The sequence below is a fragment of the Myotis daubentonii genome, chromosome 2 (assembly GCF_963259705.1).
Source record: "Myotis daubentonii chromosome 2, mMyoDau2.1, whole genome shotgun sequence".
Taxonomy (NCBI): domain Eukaryota; kingdom Metazoa; phylum Chordata; class Mammalia; order Chiroptera; family Vespertilionidae; genus Myotis; species Myotis daubentonii.
Window position 1 is genome coordinate 222,460,063 of NC_081841.1, and position 26,697 is coordinate 222,486,759.

General features: G+C 48.5%; 1 protein-coding gene across 1 annotated transcript; it reads right to left on the minus strand.

The window, feature by feature from the left end:
* Nucleotides 1-4,758: 4,758 nt before the first annotated feature.
* Nucleotides 4,759-14,955, minus strand: LOC132228802 (beta-defensin 103A-like). Its single transcript, XM_059685859.1, has 3 exons — nucleotides 14,806-14,955; nucleotides 13,720-13,936; nucleotides 4,759-5,121 (listed from the first exon to the last, which is right to left on the minus strand). The coding sequence occupies exons 1-2, from the start codon at nucleotides 14,861-14,863 to the stop codon at nucleotides 13,791-13,793; spliced, it is 204 nt and encodes a 67-aa protein (XP_059541842.1). The 5' UTR covers nucleotides 14,864-14,955; the 3' UTR covers nucleotides 4,759-5,121; nucleotides 13,720-13,790.
* Nucleotides 14,956-26,697: the final 11,742 nt, after the last annotated feature.

A 26,697-nucleotide genomic window follows, 5' to 3' on the forward strand; every position in this document is an offset into this window, starting at 1 on the left:
GCCCAGGTTGTGGGCTTGATCCCCAGTAAAGGGGCTACAGGAGGTAGCCAATCAATGATTCTCTCTCATCATTGGTGTTTATATCTCTATGTCCCTCTCCCTTTCCCTCTGAAATCAATAAAAGTATATTTTTAAAAAGAGTGATAAAGAAGGAAAGAAGGAAAAGAGGGGACACAGGGAACTCGAGTTCCTTACTTATCGAACAATTGCCACTAATATTGGGGAGTAGAAAGGTATATTATGATCAAGATGCAGACATCAAAGAAATCATCTGAGCCATAAAGTCAGCAGTGATCTTTTCGGGAATAAAAACAAAAGGAATTTCACTTAATAGTTAAAGAGCTTTGGGATCAGATAGACCTTGGATCAAAGTCCTTGATCTGCCACATATTAGCTGAGTGATCTTGAAATAACCTTTTAAAGCTCTGGTTCTCCCTGTACATTTGATGACGATACAGTACCATTCTCCTGAGTCGTGTCTCAGAATCAGGGACGTCAGGGGAGTCAGTGGCTGGCCAGTCCCTCTGCAGGCAGGGTTGTGGTCTAGCTCACATTTCTCCCAGGGAATCAACCCAATGTAAGAAGGGCTTCTTAGGCGACTTCCGGGTCCCAGAGATCACACAGCTGTTAGCTTCTCCCATCAAGAGCTGGAATACTGCAGAAAAACACTGCAATTTATAACTAAAATTTGAGCAAATTGTGCCTTATTTGAGCCCATGAAATTAGAAGCTGGTAGTACAACTTTGGTCATTTCTGGGATGGAAGGAAAAGATGGTCTAAAGAAGAATCTAGAATTGTGGTAAATACACCCAATTCCCCACTAAACTTCACTTATTATATGGGACTATGGATGCATAAGTTTATATAATTTCTTCCATTATCTCTTACTGGAGCAAAGGTTAAAGGAAGCTTCTGAAACTTTGCATCAGCATCTGAATTTTTCACTAAATAGAGACCTAGTGTAGTTTAGTGATGTTCACCTAAAAATGGACTAAGTGTAGTAATCTATTTACTTCTACATTGTAGCTGTGAGGCTTTTACTTTCTTGACCACAACAACAATGCTTTAATAATAGTAATAATAATAATAATAATAATAATAATAATAATAGTAAAGTATAGACTGAAAGCTTTTGTCCACATTCTCATCCCCTATGCTGGTATTCTGAAAGCACTTTTATTGACTCCCTAGATGTTAGGCATATAGTCCCACCCCTTTTTCTACCATGTATGGTTCTCCTAAAAACCTACCTTGCAATGGGTTCCTTCACTCTTCTCAGGTGGACTGCTGCCTGTCCATCTGGCAGGGACCCTTAAGGCAGCTGCCCAAGGCCTCACAATTAGGGGCCAGGTCAGATCAACAATGGGCAGATGAAGGGCTGAGTGAGGTCATGCAGGTGCATTATGATCTCATATGGACAGGGGTCCTGTTGGTGGAGAGGTGGGAATGAGTCAGACTTGAGTGGCATCAAACCCCTAGGAGCTGGATAAGGGGAGGTGGGAATGGTGCAGACACTCCTTCCAAAAGGTATTTTTTTAAAAAAAAATAATTAAATCTTTATTGTTCAGATTATCACAGTTGTTTTTCTTTTTTCCCTCTATAGCTCCTCTCCACCTGGTTCCCACCCCCCCCTCTGCCCTCACCACCCCCCCCGCCCACTGTCCTCATCCATAGGTGCACGATTTTTGTCCAGTCTCTTCCCACATTTCCCCCACCCCTTTCCCCCCAACAATAGTTAGTCCACTCCCTTTCTATGCCTCTGATTCTATTATAATCACCAGTTTATTCTGTTCATCAGATTATTTATTCACTGATTCTTAGATTCACTTGTTGATAGATGTGTATTTGTTGTTCATAATTTGTATCTTTACCTTTTTCTTCTTCTTCCTCTTCTTAAAGGATACCTTTCAGCATTTCATATAATACTGGTTTGGTGGTGATGAACTCCTTTAGCTTTTCCGTATCTGTGAAGCTCTTTATCTGACCTTCAATTTCGAATGATAGCTTTGCTGGATAAAGTGATCTTGGTTGTAGGTTCTTGACATTCATCACTTTGAATATTTCTTGCCACTCCCTTCTGGCCTGCAAAGTTTCTGTTGAGAAATCAGCTGACATTAGTATGGGTACTCTCTTGTAGGTAACTGACTTTCTTTCTCTTGCTGCTTTTAAGATTCTCTCTTTGTCTTTTGCTCTTGGCATTTTAATTATGATGTGTCTTGGTGTGGTCCTCTTTGGATTCCTTTTGTTTGGGGTTCTCTGTGCTTCCTGGACTTGTAAGTCTATTTCTTTCACCAGGTAGGGGAAGTTTTCTGTCATTATTCTTCAAATAGGTTTTCAATATCTTGCTCTCTCTCTTCTTCTGGCACCCCTATAATTTGGATGTTGGTACGGTTGAAGCTGTCCCAGAGGCTCCTTACACTATCTTCATATTTTTGGATTCTTTTTTCGTTATGCTTTTCCATTTGGGTGTTTTTTGCTTCTTCGTATTTCAAATCTTTGACTTGATTCTTGCGATCCTCTAGTCTGCTGTTGGAACTCTGCATAATATCCTTTATTTCAGTCAGTGTATGCTTAATTTCTATTTGGTCCTTTTTCATGCCCTCGATGGTCTCACTAGATTTCTTGAGGCTCTCACTACATTTATCGGTGGTCTCACCCGTCTTTTTGAGGGTCTTACTAAATTTGTCGGAAGTTTCTGGAAAGTTCTTGAAAAACCTTAAAAGTGTGGTTTTGAACTCTATATCCAATAGTTTGCTGTCCTCCATTTCTATCATTTGTGTCCTGTTTCTTTGTCTCTGCATATTTTATGCTTCCCTGTGTTGATAGAGTGGCTTTCTGTGCTAGATGTCCTATAGGGCCCAGTGGCTCAGCCTCCCCAATTACCTGAGGAGGACACTCTTGGTGCACCCCCTTGTGGGCTTTGTGCACAGTCTTGTTGTAGTTAAGCCTTGATTGTTGTAGGTAACACTGGGAGGGAATGACCTCCAGACCAATTGGCTGTGAGAATCAGCTGTGCCTGCAGTGGGAGAACTTCTGTGCTGAAGACACCCCTCCGGGGCAAAACTTACTCCAGTGGGGCTTTGGTGCTCACTGAGTCTGCCCCCTGAATGTGTTCTTTATGGATCGGAGGAGCTGCAGTCTGGATGGTCCCACTCTGACCACCGGGCACAGTGGCTCCTGGATGTCTAAGGAGGTGCTAATCTAGCCTCTGCCTGAGGCAACCCAGCAGAAGCCAGTTGTGAAGCAATTTAAGTTGCCCTAGGGCCTTGGGCCCACCTCAGTTTGTTAGGTAACTTTCAGATTGCAAATTGGCCAGGCCTTTCATATGCAAAAGCCTCCATGTATGCTTGGGTGGGGCGGGGTCCCATGGGTTCAACAGGGGTGGAGCTAGCAGTTATGGCTGCCCTCAGAAGCCCCGCTTCTCAGTGTCCCAGCAAACACTGCAAGCACCTCTGAGAGAAAGCTGCCCTCAGGTTCTGACCGATGCCAGACAGTCCCGTTTCTCCGGTATGAGTCTGGGTCCCCAGAGACTCACCCGGAACTGGAGTTCAGAGCAGTTGGGAGCTTGAGATTCCCTCCCGATTGAAAAAGACAACCGTGTCCTCAGCTGCCAGCCCTGTTCGCGTGCACCTCCGTACCTTTGTATTTAACTTTCGCACTGTACCTCCTCTGAGTCTCGGTATGCTTTTCTCTTTCCTTCTAGTTGTAGAATTTCCACTCAGCCAGCCTTCCTGTGGTTCTGGATGATGTCTATTCCGTCTTTTAGTTGTATTTTGGAAGTGGTTGTGTGAGGCAGCAATCTCTGGTGTTTACCTATGCCGCCATCTTGGTTTCTCCCAAAAGGTTTGCTAAAAAATTAGCCAAAGATAAGAGGCAATATCTGGTGAATGATAGAGAGTCAAGGAAGAGGTGTGTTTAGTTTTTACAGAGAGCAGGTGAGTCTCGTCCATCCGTCAGCAAAAGAAGGGATCCAGGACTCAATGAAAGGTTGGCCTTGGGCCCAAGCATGAGCCCATTTGTTCATGATTTACATAGACAAGACAACCTCTTCTGGTGACTGGTGGGGAGAGCATCTCTCCATGACCTTCTCAGAGACTCCCACCCATTTCCTGCTGGCACCCACCCTCCTTTCCATAGTTTTGCATCAAGCACGACAGAGGCTCCCCCAGTTCCCAAGGCTGATCACCACAGAGCCTTTGAGTGAAATGAGAATTTGTGAAAACCTGATTATTAAGGATGGATGGATGCTGTGCAGAAGTGCCCAAAAATAAAATTAGAAATCAGAGTGCACTTCCTTGGACTTTCAAAGAGGACTGTTTTCTTGACTCCCATCCTGTCCACCTGGAGAGCAACACTTAGTCCAACTCCGTGTTGCCACTCAACTGATAACAATGCATGAGGCAGTGCTTCCCCTCAAAGACTGTTTGTAAGTGACTTCGACAAAGTCCTCTCCCTGTGGAGGTTTTGTAGCCACGTGGAGAATTAGAACGTGACCCACACGATTGAGAGGCATGGACCAAAAGGAAGTGAGCACTGGGGCAGCGTGGAGGAGAGAGGGGCCAATTCCTGTGGGGATCAGGAGTGGTGTCCTGAGGAGGAGGTGCTCTGGTGGGCACTGGGGGAGGGAGGCTCATGTTGGGAGTGCCGTGGGGCAGGTGAGGGCATGCAGGATGGGAGAAACAATAGCAGAGTGCACCTCTTACGAAAGCTCAGGGAGGACTGAGGAGCTCAAGTGACTCTAAGGTCACCAAAAACCTGAAAAGCACAATGGGTCCCCCAAGGGGGTCCCTGAAGGTCTGAAGAAGAGCCTGAATGGGCCTTCCAGGATTTCAGAGATGGGCCTGTGTGACCAAGCACCTTGCAGTAACCAGCAGAACAAGAGGTCGAGATTCTGAGTCTAATGTGATTTAATTTTATTTAAATGTCACATCTTTGTGAAGGACACACTTCGACGCATCATCAGTGACAGCAGCCTCTTCATCTCCAATTGCTATATTCTGCAGCATTTGATTCCTGGGAAGTGACAGTAGTTGCCTATTGGTTTTCTACCTCCAGAGCAACGAAATGCCCTGCAGATTCCACCTTTATCATTGCAAGTAGTAACTCTAAACCGAGCAAAACCTAAAATGAAAATAAAAAAGGTAAGAGAGTCAGACATCAAAGCCCCATTTCAGAGAGGCCATCTGTGTCAGAGTTTCCTGGAGTGAAACCTCTGGCGGGGGTTACGCCATCAAGGTGAAAAGAGGTGAGGCTGTGATGCTAGGGTCCAGTTTTCCGACAGAGACCAGAACTGCTGAGGTTGGAGAGGATTCTTGTGTTTCCAGAACCAGTGCGGGACAGGCTCTGAGCGGTGGCTGTGGGACAGGACAGGTGGACAAGAGTCTGTACCATTTCCATTCCTCCAAAAGAGAGAGTCACCAGGAAGTCAAGGTGACACCGGGCCAGTGCTTTAAGGATTGGACACAGCCAGCAGGGGTCAGTGTTTATGTCTTCGTATTCTCCATCATTTCCTCAGTGAAGTATTTGAGCTGAGATGCCTCTTCCGGTGCAAGGATTGGTTAAGGAGAACTTAATATCTAAGTAACTCACAATGGAAAATAAGGATAGTTTTAAAAACCCCTTTCGTGCCCTAGCCAGTTTGGCTCAGTGGATAGAGTGTTGGCCTATGGGCTGAAAGGTCCCAGGTTTGAATCTGTCAAGGGCACATGCCCAGTGGGGGGCATGCAAGAGGCACCTGATCCATGATTCTCTCTCATCATTGATGTCTCTCTCTCTCCTCCCTTCCTCTCTGAAATCAATAAAACATGTGGAAAGAAAACTTTCGTGATGGTGTCTCTAATCTCTGAGAACACTCTGCTGGTCTGGCTCCCACAGGCCCTGGCCCTCCCGGGAGGCTCCCTTCAGTCCTTCCCACCTTCCCTCTCATCTTCCTGCTCCTCCCACGCCCTAGGCCATGTCCCCTCCACCTCCCTCCCTGGTGAAGCTTGTCTTGGAATGCAGCCAAGAAGAATACAGATAAAACAAGAGCTTTCCAACATAATTTAAGGTCTACTCCTTGCCTCCCGCTTCTCCCTCCCTCCTCTCCTTTTGGTCTGTTTCCCTAACACGAAAGAGCAAGGACAATGCTGGCATCCAGGTTTCAGAGCCACTGTGCATGGGCTGCCTGGCCCTGAGCCAAGAGCAGCCATGGCAGGAGTGTGTTGAAGGACCTTTGAGCTGGGAAGACGGGGCGCAGAGGTGCCCCAAACAGTGGCTCCCCAGTCGAGGCTGGGCCTTGCTATTCTCTGGGTTACCAAGGACTCCTCACTTTAGTATAAAGATCTGTACTGTGATACTCTGCACTTCTGGGCTGGAACTAAATCAATTTTTTTTTTTTTTAACGAAAGAGTGGAAGGGAGGGAGGAGTGGGGAGGAGAGAGAGGGAGAAAGAGAGACAGGGAGATCAATGTGAGAGAGATACATCGATTGGTTACCTCTTGCACGTGCCCTGTCCCGGGCCAGTGATCAAGCCTGCAATCAAGGTATGTGGCCCTGGCCGGGAATTGAACCTGCAACCCTTCAGATAAAGGATGAATGCTCTAACCACTGGGTAACTGGCTAGGGAAGTGGTTGGAAACCTGCGACTCGGCAAACCTGCAGCTTGTGAGCCACATGCTGCTCTTTGGCCCCTTGAGTGTGGCTCTTCCACAAAATACCGACCATTCAGTCTCTTTGATTGAAAGTGTGTGTAGAAGGAGTAGAGAGAGGGAGACGGAGATGGAGAGGGAGAGAGGGAGGGGACACAGAGAGAGAAGTCCCGTGATGTCCGTCTGTCCACCCCTCTTACCTGGGACAGGCAACAGGAACACGAAGAGGAACACAAGCAGGAGAAGGTGGAGCCTCATGGTGAGCCAGGAGCTGAGCCGCTGACTGAGGGAGCCGTGCTTCGCTCCTTATAAAGGCCCCGGGTTGGCCGCAGCCTTGGGAACTCAGAGCAATTAAATTGTTCATCTCGCCTTTCCTGTGTGTCACAAGAAGGGCCTTGGAGCCCAGGGCACACCCATCATTTCATGCGAGTCCAGACGGGAAAACCCCAGGGGACCCGTCTTTCTATCTTTCTGGATGAGGCCAAGCGACTTCTTGGAGCTCAGCTGCCCTCCTGGGGCCTTGGAATCTGCCTTTCTGGCATTTGCTGAGTGTCTGCGGACAGTCTCAGGCCACACCAGGAACCAGGCCGGTGTCACTGGGAGGGACAGGAGACGCGGGGGCCCGAGCCCCCCTGGGTGCCCATGGAGGGTGACATTCAGGGGCAAGCTCCTAAAGCTTAGCATTGCCCCTGTGGCGGGTGAGGGGGCAGGTAGGTCCTGTGTCTCTTCCTCAGTGGAAGGAAGGGGGATGCAATGGGGACAGACCCAGCTCCTCAGTCTCCATGTCACAAAGCAAGGACGGCCTTGGGGTCACTGGGACACTCAGCCACAGCCAGCTCTCCTGTATCAGTGCCCGAGAGCCCATGGTTTGTGCTCTTCTCAGACCCATCCAAGCTGAGCTCTCATGGCCCTGAGACTGGGGATCCTGGGGGATGCCCTGTGGGAACAGCAGCTGCCCCAGGCCCTCCCCGTCATTGGTGGGACCCCATTCTGAAGGCACCCAGGATCCCAGCCTCTGTGAGATCTGCCGCTGTCTCCCACAACCTCACCCTTGCTCTGAGACCCATCGAAGGCACTGGTGGTCCAGAGACTAGACCGAACCCAGCGCCCCACGCTCAGGGGGTAGGGAGCAAAAGAAAGATGCATTCATGATGAGTCCTTCCTCTTTAGTCCAATGATGTTTGAGGGCAATAGACATGTTTACCTACATTATAATCTCCTGCAGAGAATACGCTCAAGTGTTGCTTATCGATTTGGTTGGCAACACTCCCTAATCCAGGGTGCTTTTTTTCCATTTATGAATTTATTCTCTTTCTTTCTTTCTTCTTTCTTTCTTCTTTCTTTCTTTCTTTCTTTCTTTCTTTCTTTCTTTCTTTCTTTCTTTCTTTCTTTCTTTCTCTTTCTTTCTTCTCTCTCTCTCTCTCTCTCTCTCTCTCTCTCTCTCTCTCTCTTCTTTCTTTCTTTCTTCTTTCTTTCTTTCTTTCTTTCTTTCCTTCTCTTTCTTTCTTTATTTTTATCCTCTCCTGAGGATATTTTTTCATTGATTATTAGAGAGTGGAAGAGATGGGAAGAGACAGAGAGAAACATCAATGTGAAAGAAACACATGGATTGGTTGCCCCTGCACATGCCTTAACCAGGGCCCAGGCTAGGGAGGAACCTGCAACCAAGGTACATGCCCTTGACCAGAATCAAACCCGGGACCCTTCTGTCCACAGGCCGATGCTCTATCCACTGAGCAACATCGGCCAGGGCCAGGGTCATTTCTGATGAGTGCGCTAAGGGGACTTGGGAGGAAGGAGTAGAATCTGGCCATGCCCCTCTGTCATTTAAATGCCTGGTCGACAGATCCTGGTGACACCTGGCAGGGAAGTGCTTTCAGAAAGCAAGGTGCCTCTGGGTGTGGGGATGGTGGTGGCCATCTCAGGGGGAGTTTCGATGACTGTGACTAAGGCGGTGGCCAGTGCTGAGGGAAGTTGTGAAGGAGTTCCCATCTAAGGCCTTGTCCCCACAAGTCACCGTGAGTCAGGTCCCTGGTGGCCACTTTGTTTCCGTGTGTGGAAAGCAGATTTGCATGGAGCAGTCACTGCAATCCTGACCCTAAACTGTTCCTTTCTGGCTGGTAAGGGGACGGACTGAACAATTGAGTGTGAGAGAGATTTAGTATTAATATGTGTCTGTTGAATTAACCACTTTATCATTGGGAAAAATACCCCTGTTTATCTTTGGTAATACTCTTCATCCTAAAATCTATTTTGATTGATAGCCAAGTAGCCAATAGAGTCCATTTTCTTTTCTTTAGATTAATATTTCCATAGTAGCCGAAACCGGTTTGGCTCAGTGGATAGAGCATCGGCCTGCGGACTGAAAGGTCCCAGGTTCGATTCCGGTCAAGGTCATGTACCTGGGTTGCGGGCACGTCCCCAGTGGGGGATGTGCAGGAGGCAGCTGGTCGATGTTTCTCTCTCATCGATGTTTCTGACTATCTCTCTCCCTTCCTCTCTGTGGAAAATCAATAAAATATATTTTAAAAAAAAATTTCCATAGTATATCTGTTTCCATCCTTCATTTTTAATCTGTCTCTTTATGTTTGATATCTCAAATGGTGTTTTATTTTTAAATAAACAATGTGCATCTGAGTCTCATTGTTCTCTGAATTGAAAGGCTCTCTCTTTAAGGTAATGTCTAGAATCTTAGTAGCCACATTCGTTCCATCACGTAGAGCCAAATTCCCATCAGGCATAATTTTTCTTCTGCCTGAAGAGTATGTTTTGGTTTTTTTTCAAATAGTGCAGGTTTTGCTGATGAGGAATTTTCTTAGCTTTCTTTTTGTTGTTTAAAAAATTTTACCTTACTGCCAGCTGGCGTGGCTCAGTGGTTGAGCATCGACCTATGAACCACGAGGTCACGGTTCCAGTCCCACTCAGGGCACATGCCCAGGTTGCTGGCTTGATCCCCAGTGTGGGGCACGCAAGATACAGCCGATCCATGATTCTCTCTCATCCTTGATGTGTCTATCTCTCTCTCTCTCTCTCTCTCCCTTCCTCTCCGAAATTAATAAAAAATATATTTTAAAAAATTTTTACCTTACTTTAAGAATAGACTTTGTTTTTTAGAGTAGTTTTAGGTTAACACAAAATTGAGGAGAAGATACAGAGATTTCCCGTGTGTACCTTCTGCCCCATAATCAACATTTCCACCAAATGTTATACTTGCTGCAACCAATAAACCTACACTGACACTTCATCATCACCCAGAGTTCATTTTACCTTTATGTTTGAAATACATTTTTCTAGTATTGAATTCTAGGTTGACAATATTTTTCTTTCTTTTAAAAAAATTTTTTTTTTTAATTCTCACCTGAGTGTATGTTTGATTTGAGAGAGAGAAAAACATCAATGTGGGAGAGAAACTGGTTTGCCTCTCACATGCACCCAAACCAGGATTGGAACCTGCAACCTAGGTATGAGCTCTGATGGAGATTTGAACCCCTGACCTTCTGGTGTACAGGAACAACACTCCAATCAACTGAGCCACACTGGCCAGAGCAACGATCTTTTTCTTTTGGTACTTGTAGGTATTGCCACATTTTATTCTGGCTCTTTTAGAATCTGGTGAAAAGTTGGCTGTAATTCCTTCTCTTGTTCCTCTAAATTTAATGTGTCTTTCTCTCAGGCTACTTTTTGAGATTTTTCTCTTGACCCACTAGTTACTTTGATTATGATGTGCTTAGTGTCGTTTTCTTTATGTATATTCTGCATGATTTCCTTGAGCAGCAATGTTTTCGTTCATAGTCTCATCAGATTTGGAACATAGCAGGCCGTTCTTTACTCAACTATATCCTCCCTCACCATCCTTTTTCTGACTCCAAACACATACAGACTGCTTGATATTTTCCCACAGGTCACTATGAACTGTTCTCTCTCTCTCTCTCTCTCTCTCTCTCTCTCTCTCTGCCTTATTTATGCACTAGAGGCCTGGTGCACAAAAATTTGTGCACTCGGGGGGGTGGGGAGGGTTCCCCAGCCTGGCCTGTGCCCTCTCACAGCCTGGAACCCCTCGGGGGATGTCCACCTGCTGGCTTAGGCCCACTCCCCGGGGGATTGGGCCTAAGATGGCAGTCAGACATCCCTCTGGCAGCTTGGGAGCCCTCTGGGGATGTCCACTTGCCAGCGGGAAGCAGGCCTAAGCTGCAGTTGGACATCCTTAGTGTTGCTGAGGAGGCAGAAGAGGCTCCCACCACCACCGCTATGCTGGCAGCCATCAGCCTGGCTTGTGGCTGAGCAGAGCACCGCCTATGGGAGCGCACTGACCACCAGGAGGCAGCTCCTGAATTGAGCGTTTGCCCCCTGGTGGTCAGTATGTGTCATAGTGACCAGTCATTCCCAGTTATTCTGCTTTTAGGGTCAATTTGAATATTACCCTTTTATTATATAGGATGGAGGCTTGGTGCATGGGTGGAGGCCAGCTAGTTTGCCCTGTGGGTGTTCTGGATCAGGGTGGGGGTCTCCCCTGGGGTGCCTGGCCAGCCTGTGTGAGGGGCTGAGGGTCATTTTCAGACTGGCCACACTCCCTTCAAGGTGGGAGTCCCCGCTGGGGTGCCTGGTCAGCCTGGGTGAGGGGCTGATGGCCGTTTTCAGGCTGGCCATGACCCCCGGCGACCCAAGCTCCCAGCTTCTCCTTTTTACTTTTTCTGGGATTTATTTCTCTTCAATAAATAAATTGAAACTTTGTATCTTTGAGTGGAGCCAAGGGCTGGCCAGGGCAGGGGGGAAGCTTGGCTTCCTCCATCACTGGGGGCAACCCAAGCCTCCTGCTCATTCCAGCTCTGTGGCCAAGGCCATCTTAGTTGGGTTAATTTGCATACTCACTCCTGATTGGCTGGTGGGTGTGCCTGGTGGGCGTGGCTTGAGCATAGCAGAGGGATGGTTAATTGCATGTTTCTCTTTTTATTATATAGGACTAGAGGCCCATTGCAGGAAGATTCCTGCAAGAATAGGGCTTCCTGGGGCCAGAGCAAAGCAAAGAAGGGAGTGAAACCCACCAAGGCGGGTTTTGCTCCCGCCTCCACCATCCTGCTTGCTTCACTCCCTTCTGCAGTGCCTGGCTTCCTTCTAGTTGTCTTCAGTCTTCGCTCTGTGCCTGCGAATGCAAATTAGCCACTGTCTTTGTTGGGTTAATTTGAATACTCATCTGATTGGCTGGTGGGTGTAGCAGAGTGACACCAATTTGCACGTTTCTCTTTTATTAGTGTAGATTTGTTTGTGTTAACATAGGCTCAGTCTTACTTATCTTTTCCTCCATAATGTCATATGCCATTAATCCAATTCAGTATATTTTTACTCAGGTATTTAGTTTTTGTTCTATATAGCTTTCCTTTCTCTCCTCATCATGATGAGGTGTTTTGTTTTGTTTACCTAAACTTTGCAGACATTTATAAGATTTGTAACCATGCGTATAAGCCCCTATTGCTAATCCTATCATCTCTGTCATGGGGACAGGCGGGACTGTGTGTACTGACTGACTTTTCTCTTGAGTATAGACCATATTGTCCTGTTTTGTTGCAAACCTGGTATTTCTGATTGGATTCAGTCTATTATAAGCTTATCTTGTTGAGTGATGGACTTTGTTGTTTTCCTTCAAAGAATGCTGGATTTATTCTGGCTCACATTTAAGTTGTTTGCAGATCAGCTCGATCCTTTCAGGAATGGTTTTACAAAAGTAGAAGTTCCAGAACAGTTTAATTTAGAGCTCAACAGCCTGCTACGAATGCAAGTTCTTTCTGAGAACTTTCTCATGGTGTCTCCACTTTGCTGGTGGGGATTCACTCTTGCCAGCCTTGTGTGTGGTCTTGGATTTGTTTGTCTAACTCCTGCTGGGTGTTTTCCTCTGGTTTCTGAAGTTTTACCTAAGCGTGCTCAGATCAGTGCTCAGGCCAAGATTCACAGGCCCCTGCTGCTCCACCCCCGCCAAGAGGGCCCTTTCTGGTTTCCTGCCCTGGAAACGGGGATGTCTCTTGCTGTTGGAGGATTGCTGGTCTGTGAGCCTGGCACCCAGCAGACTAGAGACATTTGTCGGTCTCTTCTCAATCACAGCCCTGCACTGCTTGTTGTCTATTGCCTGAAACACCTGTGTCGCACCTGTGCCTGGTTCTCCAGTTGCGAACTGTGGAAGGAAGTTCCCGTTGCAGGTAATCCTTCTATGGTGCAAGGCCCTTTACTAGGCAGGCGGAGCTGATGAAGACAAGGTTTTGGCCTTGGTCAGTGTGGCTCAATGGGTTGGTGTTGTCTCATGCACCATGGCCAGTTTGATTCCCTTCAGGGCATAAACCTAGGTTGAGGGTTCAAGTGCATTCTGGAGGCAACTGGTCGATGTTTCTCTCTCACATCGATGTTTGTCTCTCTCTCTCTACTTCTCCCTTCCGCTCTCTCTAAAATCATAAAAACATATAAAAATTTTTAAAGACAAGGTTCTTTCCTTTAACAATTGTGTCGAACTTAAAGATTGAAAACATGCAAACGTATATGATGCGAAAAAATCTGTCAAGATTCATAGATAGAGCCCTGCAGTGAGAACCCTGTGGTGAAATCACAGGAAAGATCCCATTTGTGTGGGAAATGAGCTGCATTGTCAAGAGGGAGGTAGAATTTGAGGTGGCTCCCGAGGGAAAGGCTGAAACTTAGAGGAAAAGCTATGAGAGAGCTTATACGTCAGGTGTGAGGTCAGCTGGAGCAGAGGCATGGCCGAGAGGAAAACAAGAGCATCTGAGGGAGAGCCAGGTCCCTGTTTTTCTAAGATGTCAGGTGATCACAAGGACTCAGATGGCCCCCAAGGATGCACTGACATCCTAGAGATGGATTACATGGGGAGGAGCTGTGTCGAGTAGAGAAACAGAGTCCTATTTCCTGGGGCATAAAATCATCAAAAGAGGCCTAACCCTTGGAAACTCAGCTCAGGTCCCCTGTGGTTCCCCTGAGGTTAGATGTGACTTGCATGAAAGGAGAATCAGTAACACTTTCTAAGGAGCCACAGCCACAAAGACTGGGATTTTATAAACACAATCAAACTTCTGATTTTTTTGGAAAAAATATTTACTGTAATTTTGCTTTCATAAACTCCATGCAGGCGTCTTCACACGTGACAACATTCTCCACATTTCAGAACCGTCACTTCCTCCTCCGGCAGCACTTCCGGCCAGTGAGTGAGCAGCTGCCTATGTGCTCCTCCTTAGGGAGGCAGCTCACCAAGGCGCAGCGGCCACTCCTCACTTTGCAAAAGTACCTCTGCACTGTGCTTATGATCCCTCCATTGCCTGCAAGGAGAGAACAGAATACATGGGAAGGTTCTAGGAAGGCTGGGTATAAATGCAAGGTTGTAGGGATTCCTCAAGTAGACTGATTTGTTTTTATATCTTTCTTTCTTGTTCTATGAAATCAGGAGTGAAGTAGAAGGCGGCACCAGCCATCCAGTCAACCAAGTATCTAAGAGCTGCAGCTCAGCTGTGGACCATGTGGCGCTAGCAAGTGTAACCACAGGGAGCACCCGTGGGGGACACATGGAAGGTGAGCAATGGCCCAAAGACCCTCCCTCCCACCACCAAGCTAATACAATGCAAGTCTGTGCTTCTGTTCTCAGATTAAATCAACTTTTCTGTTGGTTCTAAAATGTCTGTGTCACTTCCTTCATGTCTCATTAACAAGGATAACAGTCTTAAAAGGATGCCTGTTGGGAGCTACTTAGTCTGTTAAGAGGGGCAGGTTTGGGGGCTGGTATAAGTGGAGAAGAGACTGAGAAGCACAAATTGGTGACACAAAGCAGTCACGAGGAAGCAAGCAAAGCCTAGGAAATAACGTCAATAATAATTGAGACGAGTATGTATGGTGCCAGCTGGGGAACTGGAAATGTCAAGGAGATTACTGTGTTCAGAATATGATTGTCTTGTGCACCTAAAACCAATACAAAATAACATTGAAGAAAGAAACAACAACCCCAAAACACAGAAATAAAAAGAGTGGATCAAAAAAGGTTGGGGAACCTGCTTTCAGGTTCTTGATGCTTATCAGGAACAAAAATTGATGCAACACATCTCCCCAATCTACAGCGTCCTGAGGAATGAGGAGGGACCGGCTCTGATGAGCATGCCCTCCAACCTCGCCTCCCTCGTGCCCCAGCCCAGCTTACCTGGAGCAGGCACCAGGCACAGGAGCAGCAACCCAAAGACCAGGTAATAGATCCTCATGCTGACGGCCTCACAGCGCGGGAGACTGGCTGGGAAGCTGTGCCTGTGGACTTTATAAGGTCCTGGTCCACAGCATGGGGAGCGTGAGCCATGGCTGCAATTCCTGTAATATCACAGTGATGACAACATGACTAGTTCCCAGTGCTTCATGCCAAAGCCTCTTACCACACAGGCCACACCCACTAAGCCGGAGGCTCATTACAAACCTAGAGGGGGAAACGGAGTCGGATAGGAGTCTCCTGCTGTCCTGAGGCCGTCTGGCCCCTGAAACTGGTCCAGGGTTGGCTCCCATCGAGTTGCAGGCACAGGTGGGAAGGACCCACCTCCTCTGTGAAGCCATCCTAGGGCACGTCGAGGGCACTGACTGGTCCCCACCATGGTCTTCCACGCATCTGCCTTTCTCCTAAAGTCCTGGGGTGTCTGAGGCCCCCCTGGGAACCACATCAGCCCAGCCTTGGTAAGGCATATTCAGACCTCGGGCTGGGTCACCCCCGAGGCTGCACAGGTACCCCTGAAACTGAGATAAGACAGGGTCAGCTTTCAGGTGATGAAGAAAGGGAGGAAAAATGGCTGCCTTCCCGGGTTACTGATCCTATGTCTCTCGGCCATCACAGGGCCCTGTAACTTGGGCGAAACGCGGTTTAGACATTGTCATTGTCTGAAAACTGCCCGTTTCATGACTCAATATGGTGTCTCATCTTCCTCCATCAGAGAAAGAGAATGCAGGTGATGTATTGGATGGACTGGCATCTGATCCTCCTTGGTGACACTCCCATGCAAATGCGAGGCGTCAGACGGTGCCCTCAGACCTGTGACTCATGGCTGATGGGACTCCAGGACGTCCAGGAAGCAGGTGACATCCACCAGACACAGAGTCAATGTGGAGTGGGCCGGCTGCTTTTTACAGTTTTATCAGTGATTAGACTTGAATGTTAAGGAGTCTAGTCAATGGGTTATTGGTCAGTAGGTGCAGTGGGAGCTGAAGAGATCCTGGTTGTGCCTGGCTGTGCCTGGTGAGTGCAGTTATAGGGCTTGGCCCACCTTCTGGGCTGTGTTGGTTCAGGAGTGTGGGCTCAGGGGCCTGGTGCACCTGTCAGATTCTGTAAGCAAACTCCGAACACCTGCTATAGGTAGAAGAGGTTCCACATGCTTGGAAGGGGGCACTTTCAAGAATTTGACATTATCATAGCAATGATCATGATCATGATCATATGATGATGATGATGATGATGATGATCATGATGATCATGAGAGCTGACACTAGTTGAGCATATACTATGTGCCAGGCACTGTTCTAAGCAATTAGTATACATTAACTTCATTTGATTCATGCGTAATTCAATAAGGTTGCTGTAAGAGTCTCGGTTTCACAGATGAGAAAACTAAGACTTAGAGAGGCTTGGTCACCCCCTGGCCTTAATTACATACCACATTGGTGCTCCTGGCCCTCTTTTTGCAATGCATAACACTTGGGATGTGGGTTATCCATGCCTCTATGCAGATGACTTCTATTACTATCACTAGTCTGGGACACTTGTCCAATTATCCTGACTGATAGTTACATCCATGTGAAGATCATTACCGTCTTGATAATATCTAGCACCTTACCTCACCTTAGTGTAATCAAAGTCTTCCCCCTTTCTGTAAACATCACCATCACTCTCTAATTGTTTGATAACAGAGGCTGGAAACTGACTTTTCTCTTGTCCTAATTGCTCAGATACAACCACTCACAGCATTTGGCCAACTTCCTACACATTGGTTTGCACAATCAACAGAGCCCAGCCCAACACCAGTTCCTCAGGATCCTGATCACCCGGGTTGAATGTGATCGCTACCTATGCTGCATTTATGCAGAATATATTTGTTCCACACTCAGAGCTATTGCCAAACTCTGTGGTGAATGCCATACACTCTCACTGTTGGTGAGCATTTCTTACCACCTTTCACAGATGCCATCTTTCCATTTGTGTCTGTGTTATGAGAAAGTAGATACTCAACCCTATATGGCATTCATCCTTTGAATAGCTGAAGATATTTTCAAACTAGGAAACAATATCACAAAGGAGAACTAACCCCAGACTTAAGGCAGAGAAAGGACAGCAGCAGGTAATGCATGGTCAACAAAGGATTTATAGCAAGAGAACAAGTTTACATTTTAGCAAACCCTCATAGCAAAGGTGATATGGGGATGAATTAGAAGATGGATTAGAGGGCTGTGAGGCTCAAGGCCAAGGGACTGAGAGCTGAAGGAAAGGCTGTGTTTCCGGTGACAACAGGATGAAGAGGCAGACTTGGGGGCTGGAGCCTGGGAGAAAGAATCAAAGGTCAACATGATTGAAAAAAGAATGAAGTCTCGCCATTTTCAATCAGATGGATGGATCTAGAGGATGCTATGCTCAGTGGAATAAGTCAGACAGAGAAAGACAAATGCCATATGCTTCCACTTACATGTAGAATCAAAAGAAAAATATAATGAACAAACAAAACAGAAATAGACTCATAGACACAGAGAACAACTGAGGCTTGCCAGAGGGGAGAAGGGTCAGGAGATGGGTGCGAAGGGTGAAGGGATTGGGAAGTGCACATTGGCAGTTATAGAACAGTCATGGGATGTAAAGCACAGCACAGAGAACAGAGTCAATGATGTTGTAACACTATGTATGCTCTCAGGTGGGTACCAGACTTACTGAGGGATCACCTTGTAAGTTATATAAGTTACAGTGTTGTACACCTGAAACTAATATAAAATAATCTTATCTAATAAAAGAGAAACATGCAAATTGACCATAACCCCGACACCCTTCCCATTGGCTAATCAGCAGGATACATGCAAATTAACTGCCAACCAAGATGGCAGCCGGCAGCCAGGCAGCTGAAGTGAACAGGAGGCTTGCTTGTTCCAGTGACGGAGGAAGCCAAGGTTCCCCGCCTGCCACTGCCGGCCTCTGAGCTTGCACTCTAAGAAACAATGTTGCAATTATAGAAGCTAAACCATCCCCAGAAACCTGCTTTCAGCCAGCCGGGCTTCAGCCAGCAGGATCGCAACAGTGTTTCAATTATAGAACCCAAACAAACCCAGATCCCTGCTTTCAGCAGCGGAGGTCTCAGAGCTGGAGCCGAGCCTCAGAGCTAAAGCCGGCTCTCAGCTCCAGTGACAGCCATAGAAGGTAAATAAATCCCAGAATTAACAAAAAAGAAAAAAAGGAGAGGTTCGGAGCCTCAGTTGCCCGCCAGCCTGAAAACAGGCATCATCCCCTCACCCAGACTGGCCAGGCACCCCAGTGGGGACCCACACTGAAGCAACAAGATGGTGGCTAATTTGTATACTGAAGGCAGGTGGCAACAAGCAAGGCTGTCCGCGGTCTGGGACCGGATCTGTGACCCTGCCGGGCGGGGGGCCAGTGCTTTAGGCTGTCGGTGGTCTGGGACCCAGATCCATGTCCTGGTGGGTGGGGGGCAGCACTTGAGGCTGTCTGTGGTCCCAGGACCCGGATCTGTGACCCTGCCAGGTGGGGGGCAGTGCTTAAGGCTGTCCATGGGACCAAGACACTGGTCTGTGACCCTGCCAGGCGGGGGGCAGTGCTTGAGACTGTCCGCAGTCCTGGGATCTGGATCCATGACCCTTCCCGGTGGGGCAGCAGCTTACACAGGGGCGGACCAGCTGGGGTTGGGCAGGGCAGGACGCCTGGCTTCTGCCCAGCCCCAGTCACTCTGGGCAGGTAGCAGTGCAGAGAGCCTCTGGACAGGGGAGGCAGGCCGGCAGAGGGTGGCCTGTACTCCCAACATGGTGGTGGTGACAGCTGTGAGTGCACCAAGCGGAGCCTGAAGGCTGAGCTGAAGTAGTGCCTGCAGGCCATCAGCGCCCAGGAGTGGCTGCGCAAGATCCGCCTCCTGGCCCAGAAGGTGCAGGATCGCAGGGACAGCCACCATGGCAGGCCAGACTGACGTCCTCCTGTCCGCACCATGGGGGTTTGCGGATCTGCAAATCCAGAGGCCTCTGGTGTGCACATCCCCCCTGGCATGCGAACATCCCCCAGCACACTGTCACCCTCCTGCGCCTGCAACAGTTGCAAACCAAGGCGTGCACAAGTTCCCCCCTCCTCTCCACCGCACTTCCATCAACCCGGCATGCCTAACACCCCCACAGGATGTGCACACATCCCCTCTGATGCGCTCACGTCCTTTGGAGAGTGTCTGGGTGTTCTGGGTGCTGAGGGTGGGCGCCTGTGAGATGACAGTGAGAAGGCGGAGTGGTGATGCCCTGTTTCCACAGAGGCCAGTGCAGCTACAAGATCACCTCTGGGGGGTTAATGCAGGTGCTGAGGCAGGAGCAGGTGTAGACAGACACACCTGGTGGGCGGGCGGCCCTCATTGAGGTGCCTTTGGTCAGCGTTCAAGATCAAGAACCCAGAGGCGGAGAGGAATTCATCCTCTCAGTGAAACAGTGGGATAGTCGGGGCGACTGTAGAGAAGGAATGTGCACTTTGGGTGCCAGCACCCATGAGTGAAGGCTGCCCTGACTGAGCCTCGCTTGCTTGGGGCCTAGCGCACTTCTGCTGGGCAGCGGGTGACAGGACGTGCTTTTCCGAATTAATGAGAGAAAACGTTGATTCTCCTGCTGCCCACGAAGGTGGAAAATGAAGTGGGGAGACATGTGGGGAGTGAGCGAGGTTCCCTGTCTTGAGGTTCCAAATCTGCTGTTGGTTTCTTTCACCACTGACTAGAGATATACAGGGTGTCCCCCCAAAATGTATTCACACTTTGAATACCTACTAATTCCAATTCCAATGATTTTAAGAATAAGAAAGAAACAACAATGGAGCTGTTATCTGTTAAAAGTGTGGGCACAAACAGGTAGTTGGACATTCCCTGAGGGGTCTCAGATTGGAGAGGGTGAAGGCCAGACTGAGGGGCCCCTTTCCCCCCCACCACCCCAGTGCACGAATTTCGTGCCCCAGGCTACTAGTATAATATAAAACATAAATAATATATGAATGTCAAGTATAATTGAAAAAAAATTTAAAGTTGATATGATTGAACATGAGAAGAGTGGAGGAGTGTGCAAAGCAACAGGTTTGAAAGACTGCAGTGCCTGTGGGAGAGCCAATAGCTAGCACTGGACCGAGACCCTCATTCCAACGGCCAGCGAGGGACTGACTTCTGCACCAACCACGTGAGTGACTAGAGACGTGGGTCCCAGGCCTGGCCAACAGCATGACAGCAACTTCATGAGTGCCTTTATCCAGAAGCAACCTGAGTCAGGCATGGCATCCACAGTCACAGAAACGGTCAGGTCTTCAGTGTTGTTTTCAGCCAATAGGTGTTGGGGTCATCTGTTATGCCGCAATGGGTAACTACTGTAATAAGGTGTAGTACAAACAACATTCTTCAAGGGATTTGCAACTTGTGCATTTGTCACCAGTGGGTGACAAATGGACCATGTGAATTTAGGTTAGCAACGGACCCTCTGTGCCTGCAAAGGGACAGGAATCATGGTGTCTGAGGTTAGGACAGCCTAATCCCCATAGTTCATTAAATGAGTCAAACTGGTTCTTGCATCTAAACCACAGACATGGATTGGAAACTTATGAGTGGAATATAGCCCCCAACTTTTGATATTAATTGCCAACATTTAAAAGATTTTGCATAAAAATCCATATCTATGGCTGCTTCAGAAAAAATTGAAGGTTAAGCCAAGAGGGCCCATGTTCCTACATGGGAACACCGGATCGCTCACGCTTTTCCACAGATCTCAAGGCCCGTCCACCTTTCCCTGACCTGTCTCACTTGCATGATGGATTCCTGGCTAACATGGACTTTAGGGAGCTGCTTAAATTATACTTCATCTTGTTTTCAGATCTTCCTGAAAACAGAGCCAAGGTACTCTCCTACCTTCTGGTCACATCTTGAGTGCAGGACTTGGGCTCTTTGAGAAAGACTCTCTGTGTCCTAACTTCCCCATGGACCTCGGAGGACCCAGCGCAGAGCTGGGCACAAGGCACATCTATTTCCCTTGGGGCCTATGTTCTCCTCTGTCTCTGCCACTCACCCAGAGGCCCCTGGTCACTCCCCTGTGCACTCACAGCCCCCCCCCCCCGCCCCCGCGCACACACACACTGACACACACACACACACACACACACTGACACACACACACACACACACACACACACACACAGGATTCACTTCAGCTCATACAGAGCCCATCTGATCCCTCTGTTCCTGATTTGAGAGCCTGGAAAAACACTTCCCCTTTTCCACCACCTGCAGGACCTCACTGCCCTCACGCATGATGGAACTTACCCTCAGACACAGCCCGGTTAATCCTTGATTCTCTGTCCTTTGCTCTTTCCTGTTCATTTTTTTCCCTCCCATTTCCTTCTTTTCGACCCCCTCCCTTACAAGCATGGTACACACACTTTTTTCTGCTGACCTCTTTTGTTTGCATCTTTATTCTCATTCTTTTGCTTGCTAGGCACTAGCCCTCATGAACAACACAGCCTATGTAATGTAGATACGTACATACATATTTAAGTGACAATGACAGAACATTTATTTTGTGCCGTGGGACTCTTTGTGCTTTGTTATAAGCATGTCGCAGAGTCAGGCTTCAGGAAACTTCTCTCAGCTCGATCGACGTATAATTGACCAAATGGTGAGATAGTAAAATTTCACAGCCTGATGGAAGTCCCCATATAGTTAGTGACACACCCTTCATCTCACACCTTTATCTGTTTATTTCTTTGGTGCAAACCTTCTTCCTTTTTTTGTTTTCTAACCTTGAACACAAATTTCAAACTTGCCTCAACTGGCCCCGCTTCACTGAGGTAGCTCTACAAACTACCCAGATCCGTCCCAAGTCTGTCAGACCCCTCCCCACAGGGGGAGCCTCAGGCATTATACATGATCCTAAGAGCTGCCAGGGTGGCACTGAGAATCACTGGATTGGAGGAAGGCAATTTCCCAGGAGGGAGGCCGCTCACCTGGCGAGACATAAGCCTGGCCTGGTGGCTGGCCACCAGTTGTGCTCCTCTGGGCTCCCCCTGTGGCTGCACCAGGACAGCAGTCCAGTGAAACTGTGGCTTTTTCAGTTCCTTTGGCCGTGCTTGTTGGGGACCGCACCACGCCCAGCACCACGCCTGAGCATTCAGTTTCCTGAGTCACCGTGATTCTTGGCTGTCAGCTGCTCAGGTGGAGCAATGCCAGGGCCCTGCCAGGTGCCACCCACTGGGCGTGCTCTCAACTTCCTTCATTTCATTTCTTCCTCCCTTTCTTCCTTCTTTTCTCCATCTCTATCTCCCTTCCTCCCTCCTTCTCTCTCCTCCCTTTTTCCCTCCACAGCCATGAAGTAGACACAGAGCTAAATATTCAAGAAAAAGCGTTGCACATGAGACAGGCTCTGGGCTGTGAAGGAAGCAGGTGAGGGTTCTGAGTGGAGGGGCGTCCGAGCCCCTTGAGGTGTAAGGAGGGAATGCCTGTCATTCATTCCTGGTTACTCCCTGAGTCAGCTCAGAAGAGGAAGTTCCCAGAGGGACAGTGGGGATAATTATACTTGCCTCTGGATGAGTCACTGTGGGAAGGATGCAGACCTGCCCAGCATTCACCACTGGACCCTGCTGGACACAGTCTGGTCCCTGCCCCTGCCCCTACTGGCTGCCTGGGTCCCGGACCACTCCCAGAATGGCCAGCCCCTCCTGGGTCAGAGAGGGTGCATGACCCCGGGCCACTTCCACTAGGATCAGAGGCAAAGTCCCCTGTCTGCCCACACCTCCTCCCACCACAAGCTGGAGGGGATATAACGTACACAGTGATACCATCACAGGTCGAGCACCCACCTGAAACCCCACACAGGGTAGTGTCTCAGAGGGAGGACAGGCAGGTAGGTCCCCATGGGGAGCGGGCTCAGGGTCCCAGGTCGGGATGCAGGGAACACAGCTCTTGCTTTCTACTTGCTTGCCTGCTGGTGATCCTGTCCCAGTCCCTGTAGAATTCCCTGGGGAGGTGGCCATGGGCCACAATGAGTGGCAGATCTGGGTGTCACCTGTGGTCCTCCTCTGAGCCAGTGATTTCCACTGCCTTGAGCTTCCTCCCCACACTTGAGAGTGCTCAGCACTGGGCCCTGGGGCATCTGAACTCCACAAGGGGCAGGGGTGGGCTTGGACCTCACTGTCCATTGTGCTTCCCTGGCCTGGCCTGGCCCCTCTCCCAGATAAGAAGAGGTGCACAGAGATGCTTTAATGGCAGCCTGACCCCTGCAGTCCACATACCTGCAATGGAACTTGGAGCTGGGAAGAGACCAATGAGGCATTCCAGTCTAACTCGTGCCAAGAAAGGCAAGCTAGGCATGCTGGGAAGTCAGGCTCAACCTGACTTTTATTTCCAGCTGCTGCTCTCCTCATTTTTAATTTTTTTGTTTTATATATTTAATTGATTTCAGAGAGGAAGGGAGAGGAGGAGAGAGATAGAAACATCAATGATGAGAGAGAATAATCAATCAGCTGCCTCCTGCACGTCCCACACTGGGGATGGAGCCTGCAACCTGAGCCTGTGCCCTGACTGGGAATCAAACCCTGACCTCCTGGTTCATAGGTCAACCAGTGAGCCACATGGGATGCCTAATTTTTTGTTTTTTAACTACATTTGACATACAATATTATATTAATTTCAGGTGTACAGAATAGTGGTTAGACATTTATATAACTTCCAAAGTGACACCCCCTTAAGTGTAGTACCCACCTAGTTATTGAAATAGTACTGACTATATTCCCTGTGCTGTACTTTGCGTCCCTGTGACTATTCTGTAACTGCCAATCTGTACTTCTCAACCCTTTCCCCTTTTTCTTTCTTTAGCAACAAGCCATTATCAAAACCGGCCAGAGGCAGCGCGCCCTCTGTTGGCCATTGTAGGGATCGACAGACTGCTTGTGGCCAAGATAGTTTTTCCGCTTTGAAAAATGGTCATCCCATTATAAACTTTTGAACAATAATAGATACAGAGGCAGAGCTGCCTCAAACAGATTGTCAAACTGCAGCGGGAAGGCCGGGGAGGGTTGGGGGGCAGGAGGTAGTGGGGTAAGAGATCAACTAAAGGACTTGTATGCATGCATATAAGCATAACCAATGGACATAAGACACTGGGTGATAGGGGAGGCTAGGGGACTGTCTAGGGCGGGGGGATAAAATGGACACATATGTAATACCCTTTGTAATACTTTAAGCAATAAAAATAAATAAATAAATAAATAAATAAATAAATAAAAAAGAAAAATGGTCATCATTTGGGGCTTCCTGCTCTTTTAGAGCCACACCAGGGCATCTTAGGACACATTCAACTCAATGCTTTAAAAAGGGGGAAGGATGCTGTGGAGATGAAGGGACTTATTTCATATTTCATATTTTAGAAGGGACTTATTTCATATTTCAGAGAGGCAGTGCAAACACTGGCATCCAGGTATTTGGGACACATTTTCACAGGATGAAGTAAAGGGTCGGATTGACTCTAGTGCAGCTGCTGAGGACACCTGGCACCCCTCCCGCACCTGGCCTTAATTCCCTGCCCAGCACCTTTGCCTCCCGAAGCCCCAGCCAGTGCTGGGGCACCTCTTCCCTGCCACCTCTGACAAGGGTATACCAGCACTCCTGCCAGAGGGCCCGACACTGTCACCAGGAAGGCCCCATCAGGCCCCATTTTCACGAGAAAATGTTTCTGTTTCTATCAGGAAAGGTAAACAGTGCAGAGGAGGCCGAGTGCAAATCCCCTGCTGGTGTGTCCTGGGCTCTGCCTAGGGCCCAGCAGGCTGTCTGTCACCTGACCCTCCAGGGACAGAAGATCCAATGGTTTCTTCTCCTCACCTCCCTGATGGAGCCCCCCACCCCTAGGACCGCTGCTGTAGTGTTGAGCTTGCTCTACAGCCTGAAGAATTGTGAGGGTCCCAGTGCCTGGACCAGCTGCCTCGTTTTGTTTTGGAGGAAAATTAGGCCAAGAGAAGAAACTGGTTGCCAATGGCACCTTCTCAGCGTAAGATAGGGACTGAAACCCACTTTCCAGCATCTGGGCCTGGCCTGTCCCCCCAGGCTTTGTTGAGTTTTACTTGGGGGTAGAGGTGGAGTGGCGGTGCTCTAAGCAGAGCCTGTGTGTGTGCCCACCTGATAGGGCAGGAATAGAATATTGGGGACCAGCTAATTGTAAGAAATAGTAATCCACCCTGACCGGTTTGGCTCAGTGGATAGAGCGTTGGCCTGCAGACTGAAAACTCCCAGGTTCGATTCTGGTCAAGGGCATGTACCTTGGTTTTGGGCACATCCCCAGTGGAAGGTGTGCAGGAGGCGGCTGATGGATGTTTCTCTCTCATCAATGTTTCTAACTCTCTATCCCTCTCCCGTCCTCTCTATAAAAAAATCAATAAAATATATTTTTAAAAAAGAAATTGTAACCCTGCTCTGTTAACTGTGATTGTGTTGTTCTGACTAAAGAAGGTACATTCTAACCTGCCTGGGATGGGACCTGGGAGCTCACCTGGAAGTGCAGCCCATCCTCCCCACCAGGGAGCTGCCTGTTAGCATGGAAAGATTAACAACCTGTTCCAGAAACCAGAACTGCCAGCCCACTGAAGACCCCAGCTCTTTACATATCACTAGCCTTTGAAGACCCCCAGCCTTTGCACACTCACAGGCCATTGCAAATCTCCAGCCCGCATTACCTGTAAACTGCCCATTTGCCCTTCTTCCTACTTTCCCATGTAACCTTTGTCCTTCTCCCCATGTAAGCCGCTGGCTTATGGTGGGGGGCAGAACAGATTTTGTGGGTGACCTGCTGCTCTCCCATGCTTCAGGCAGGATTGGAATGAACACTCATATGTGACTCAACTCTGTCACTGCTGAATTGGTTCAAGCAGTGACAGGCAGCCCAGACCCCTTGGATGTCCTGAAGCCTGAGATGTGTGTTTCCTGGGGACCTAACATTCACCTAGTCCACATGCAGGAATATGGCAGATCTGGAGTGGCCCCCGCCCTCTGAGAGCGGGGCAGAGGGCTCTCGGGGCTGCCTGTGGATAGGAAGGGCTCCGCTGCAAAGCCCCGTGGATTTGTCTGAGACATTGAGGAAATAAAGCTAGGAGTGAGTGCTGATGAGTCTGGGAGAGGCCTAGGCATTACCCCAACATTCACTGGACTTGGGCTTGGAGACAGGCAACAGAAGTCTGCTTTCCAGGGACTCTGGAGGCAAGCTCAGCTGATTCATGGACAACTGGTTCGGGCAGTGGACAGAAACATTGGAACAGGTCGTCTTGTTGAGCTGTTAGTCTAGAAAAGCTGGGCACCTGATCTTGTACATCAGCACATCCGATTTTATTATCTTTTATGTGTCTGACCTGTCATTATTCACTCCCCTGGGACCGACTGGCTCAGAGATAAGCTACGAAGGGCAGCTTGAGTGGCATCCAGAGGAAAGCAAAGGGGAGGGTGGAACGCTCAAGGCAGTATGTGTGGGGGAAGCGCCACACCATTTCACTCATGTGTAGGGTACAAAGTAAACTCGTGGACACAAACAGCAGTGTGGTGGTGGCTGCCAGAGAGAAGGGCGTGGGAGTGCATAGGGTCTAATATATGGTGATGGGAGAAGATTGGACTTTGGGTGGTGAGCACACGGTGCAATCTACAGATCCTGTAACACTGAAACTTATATGATCCTATTACCAAGGCCACCCCATCAATGTAATAAAATGATTAAAAAAACAAATAAAGCTCCAGGGATCCTATTAGCAGGCACCCCACCTTGCTTCAATTGCCCAGAAGTATGTTGCTAAGAGGCAACTAGAACAACAAGCCCTTGG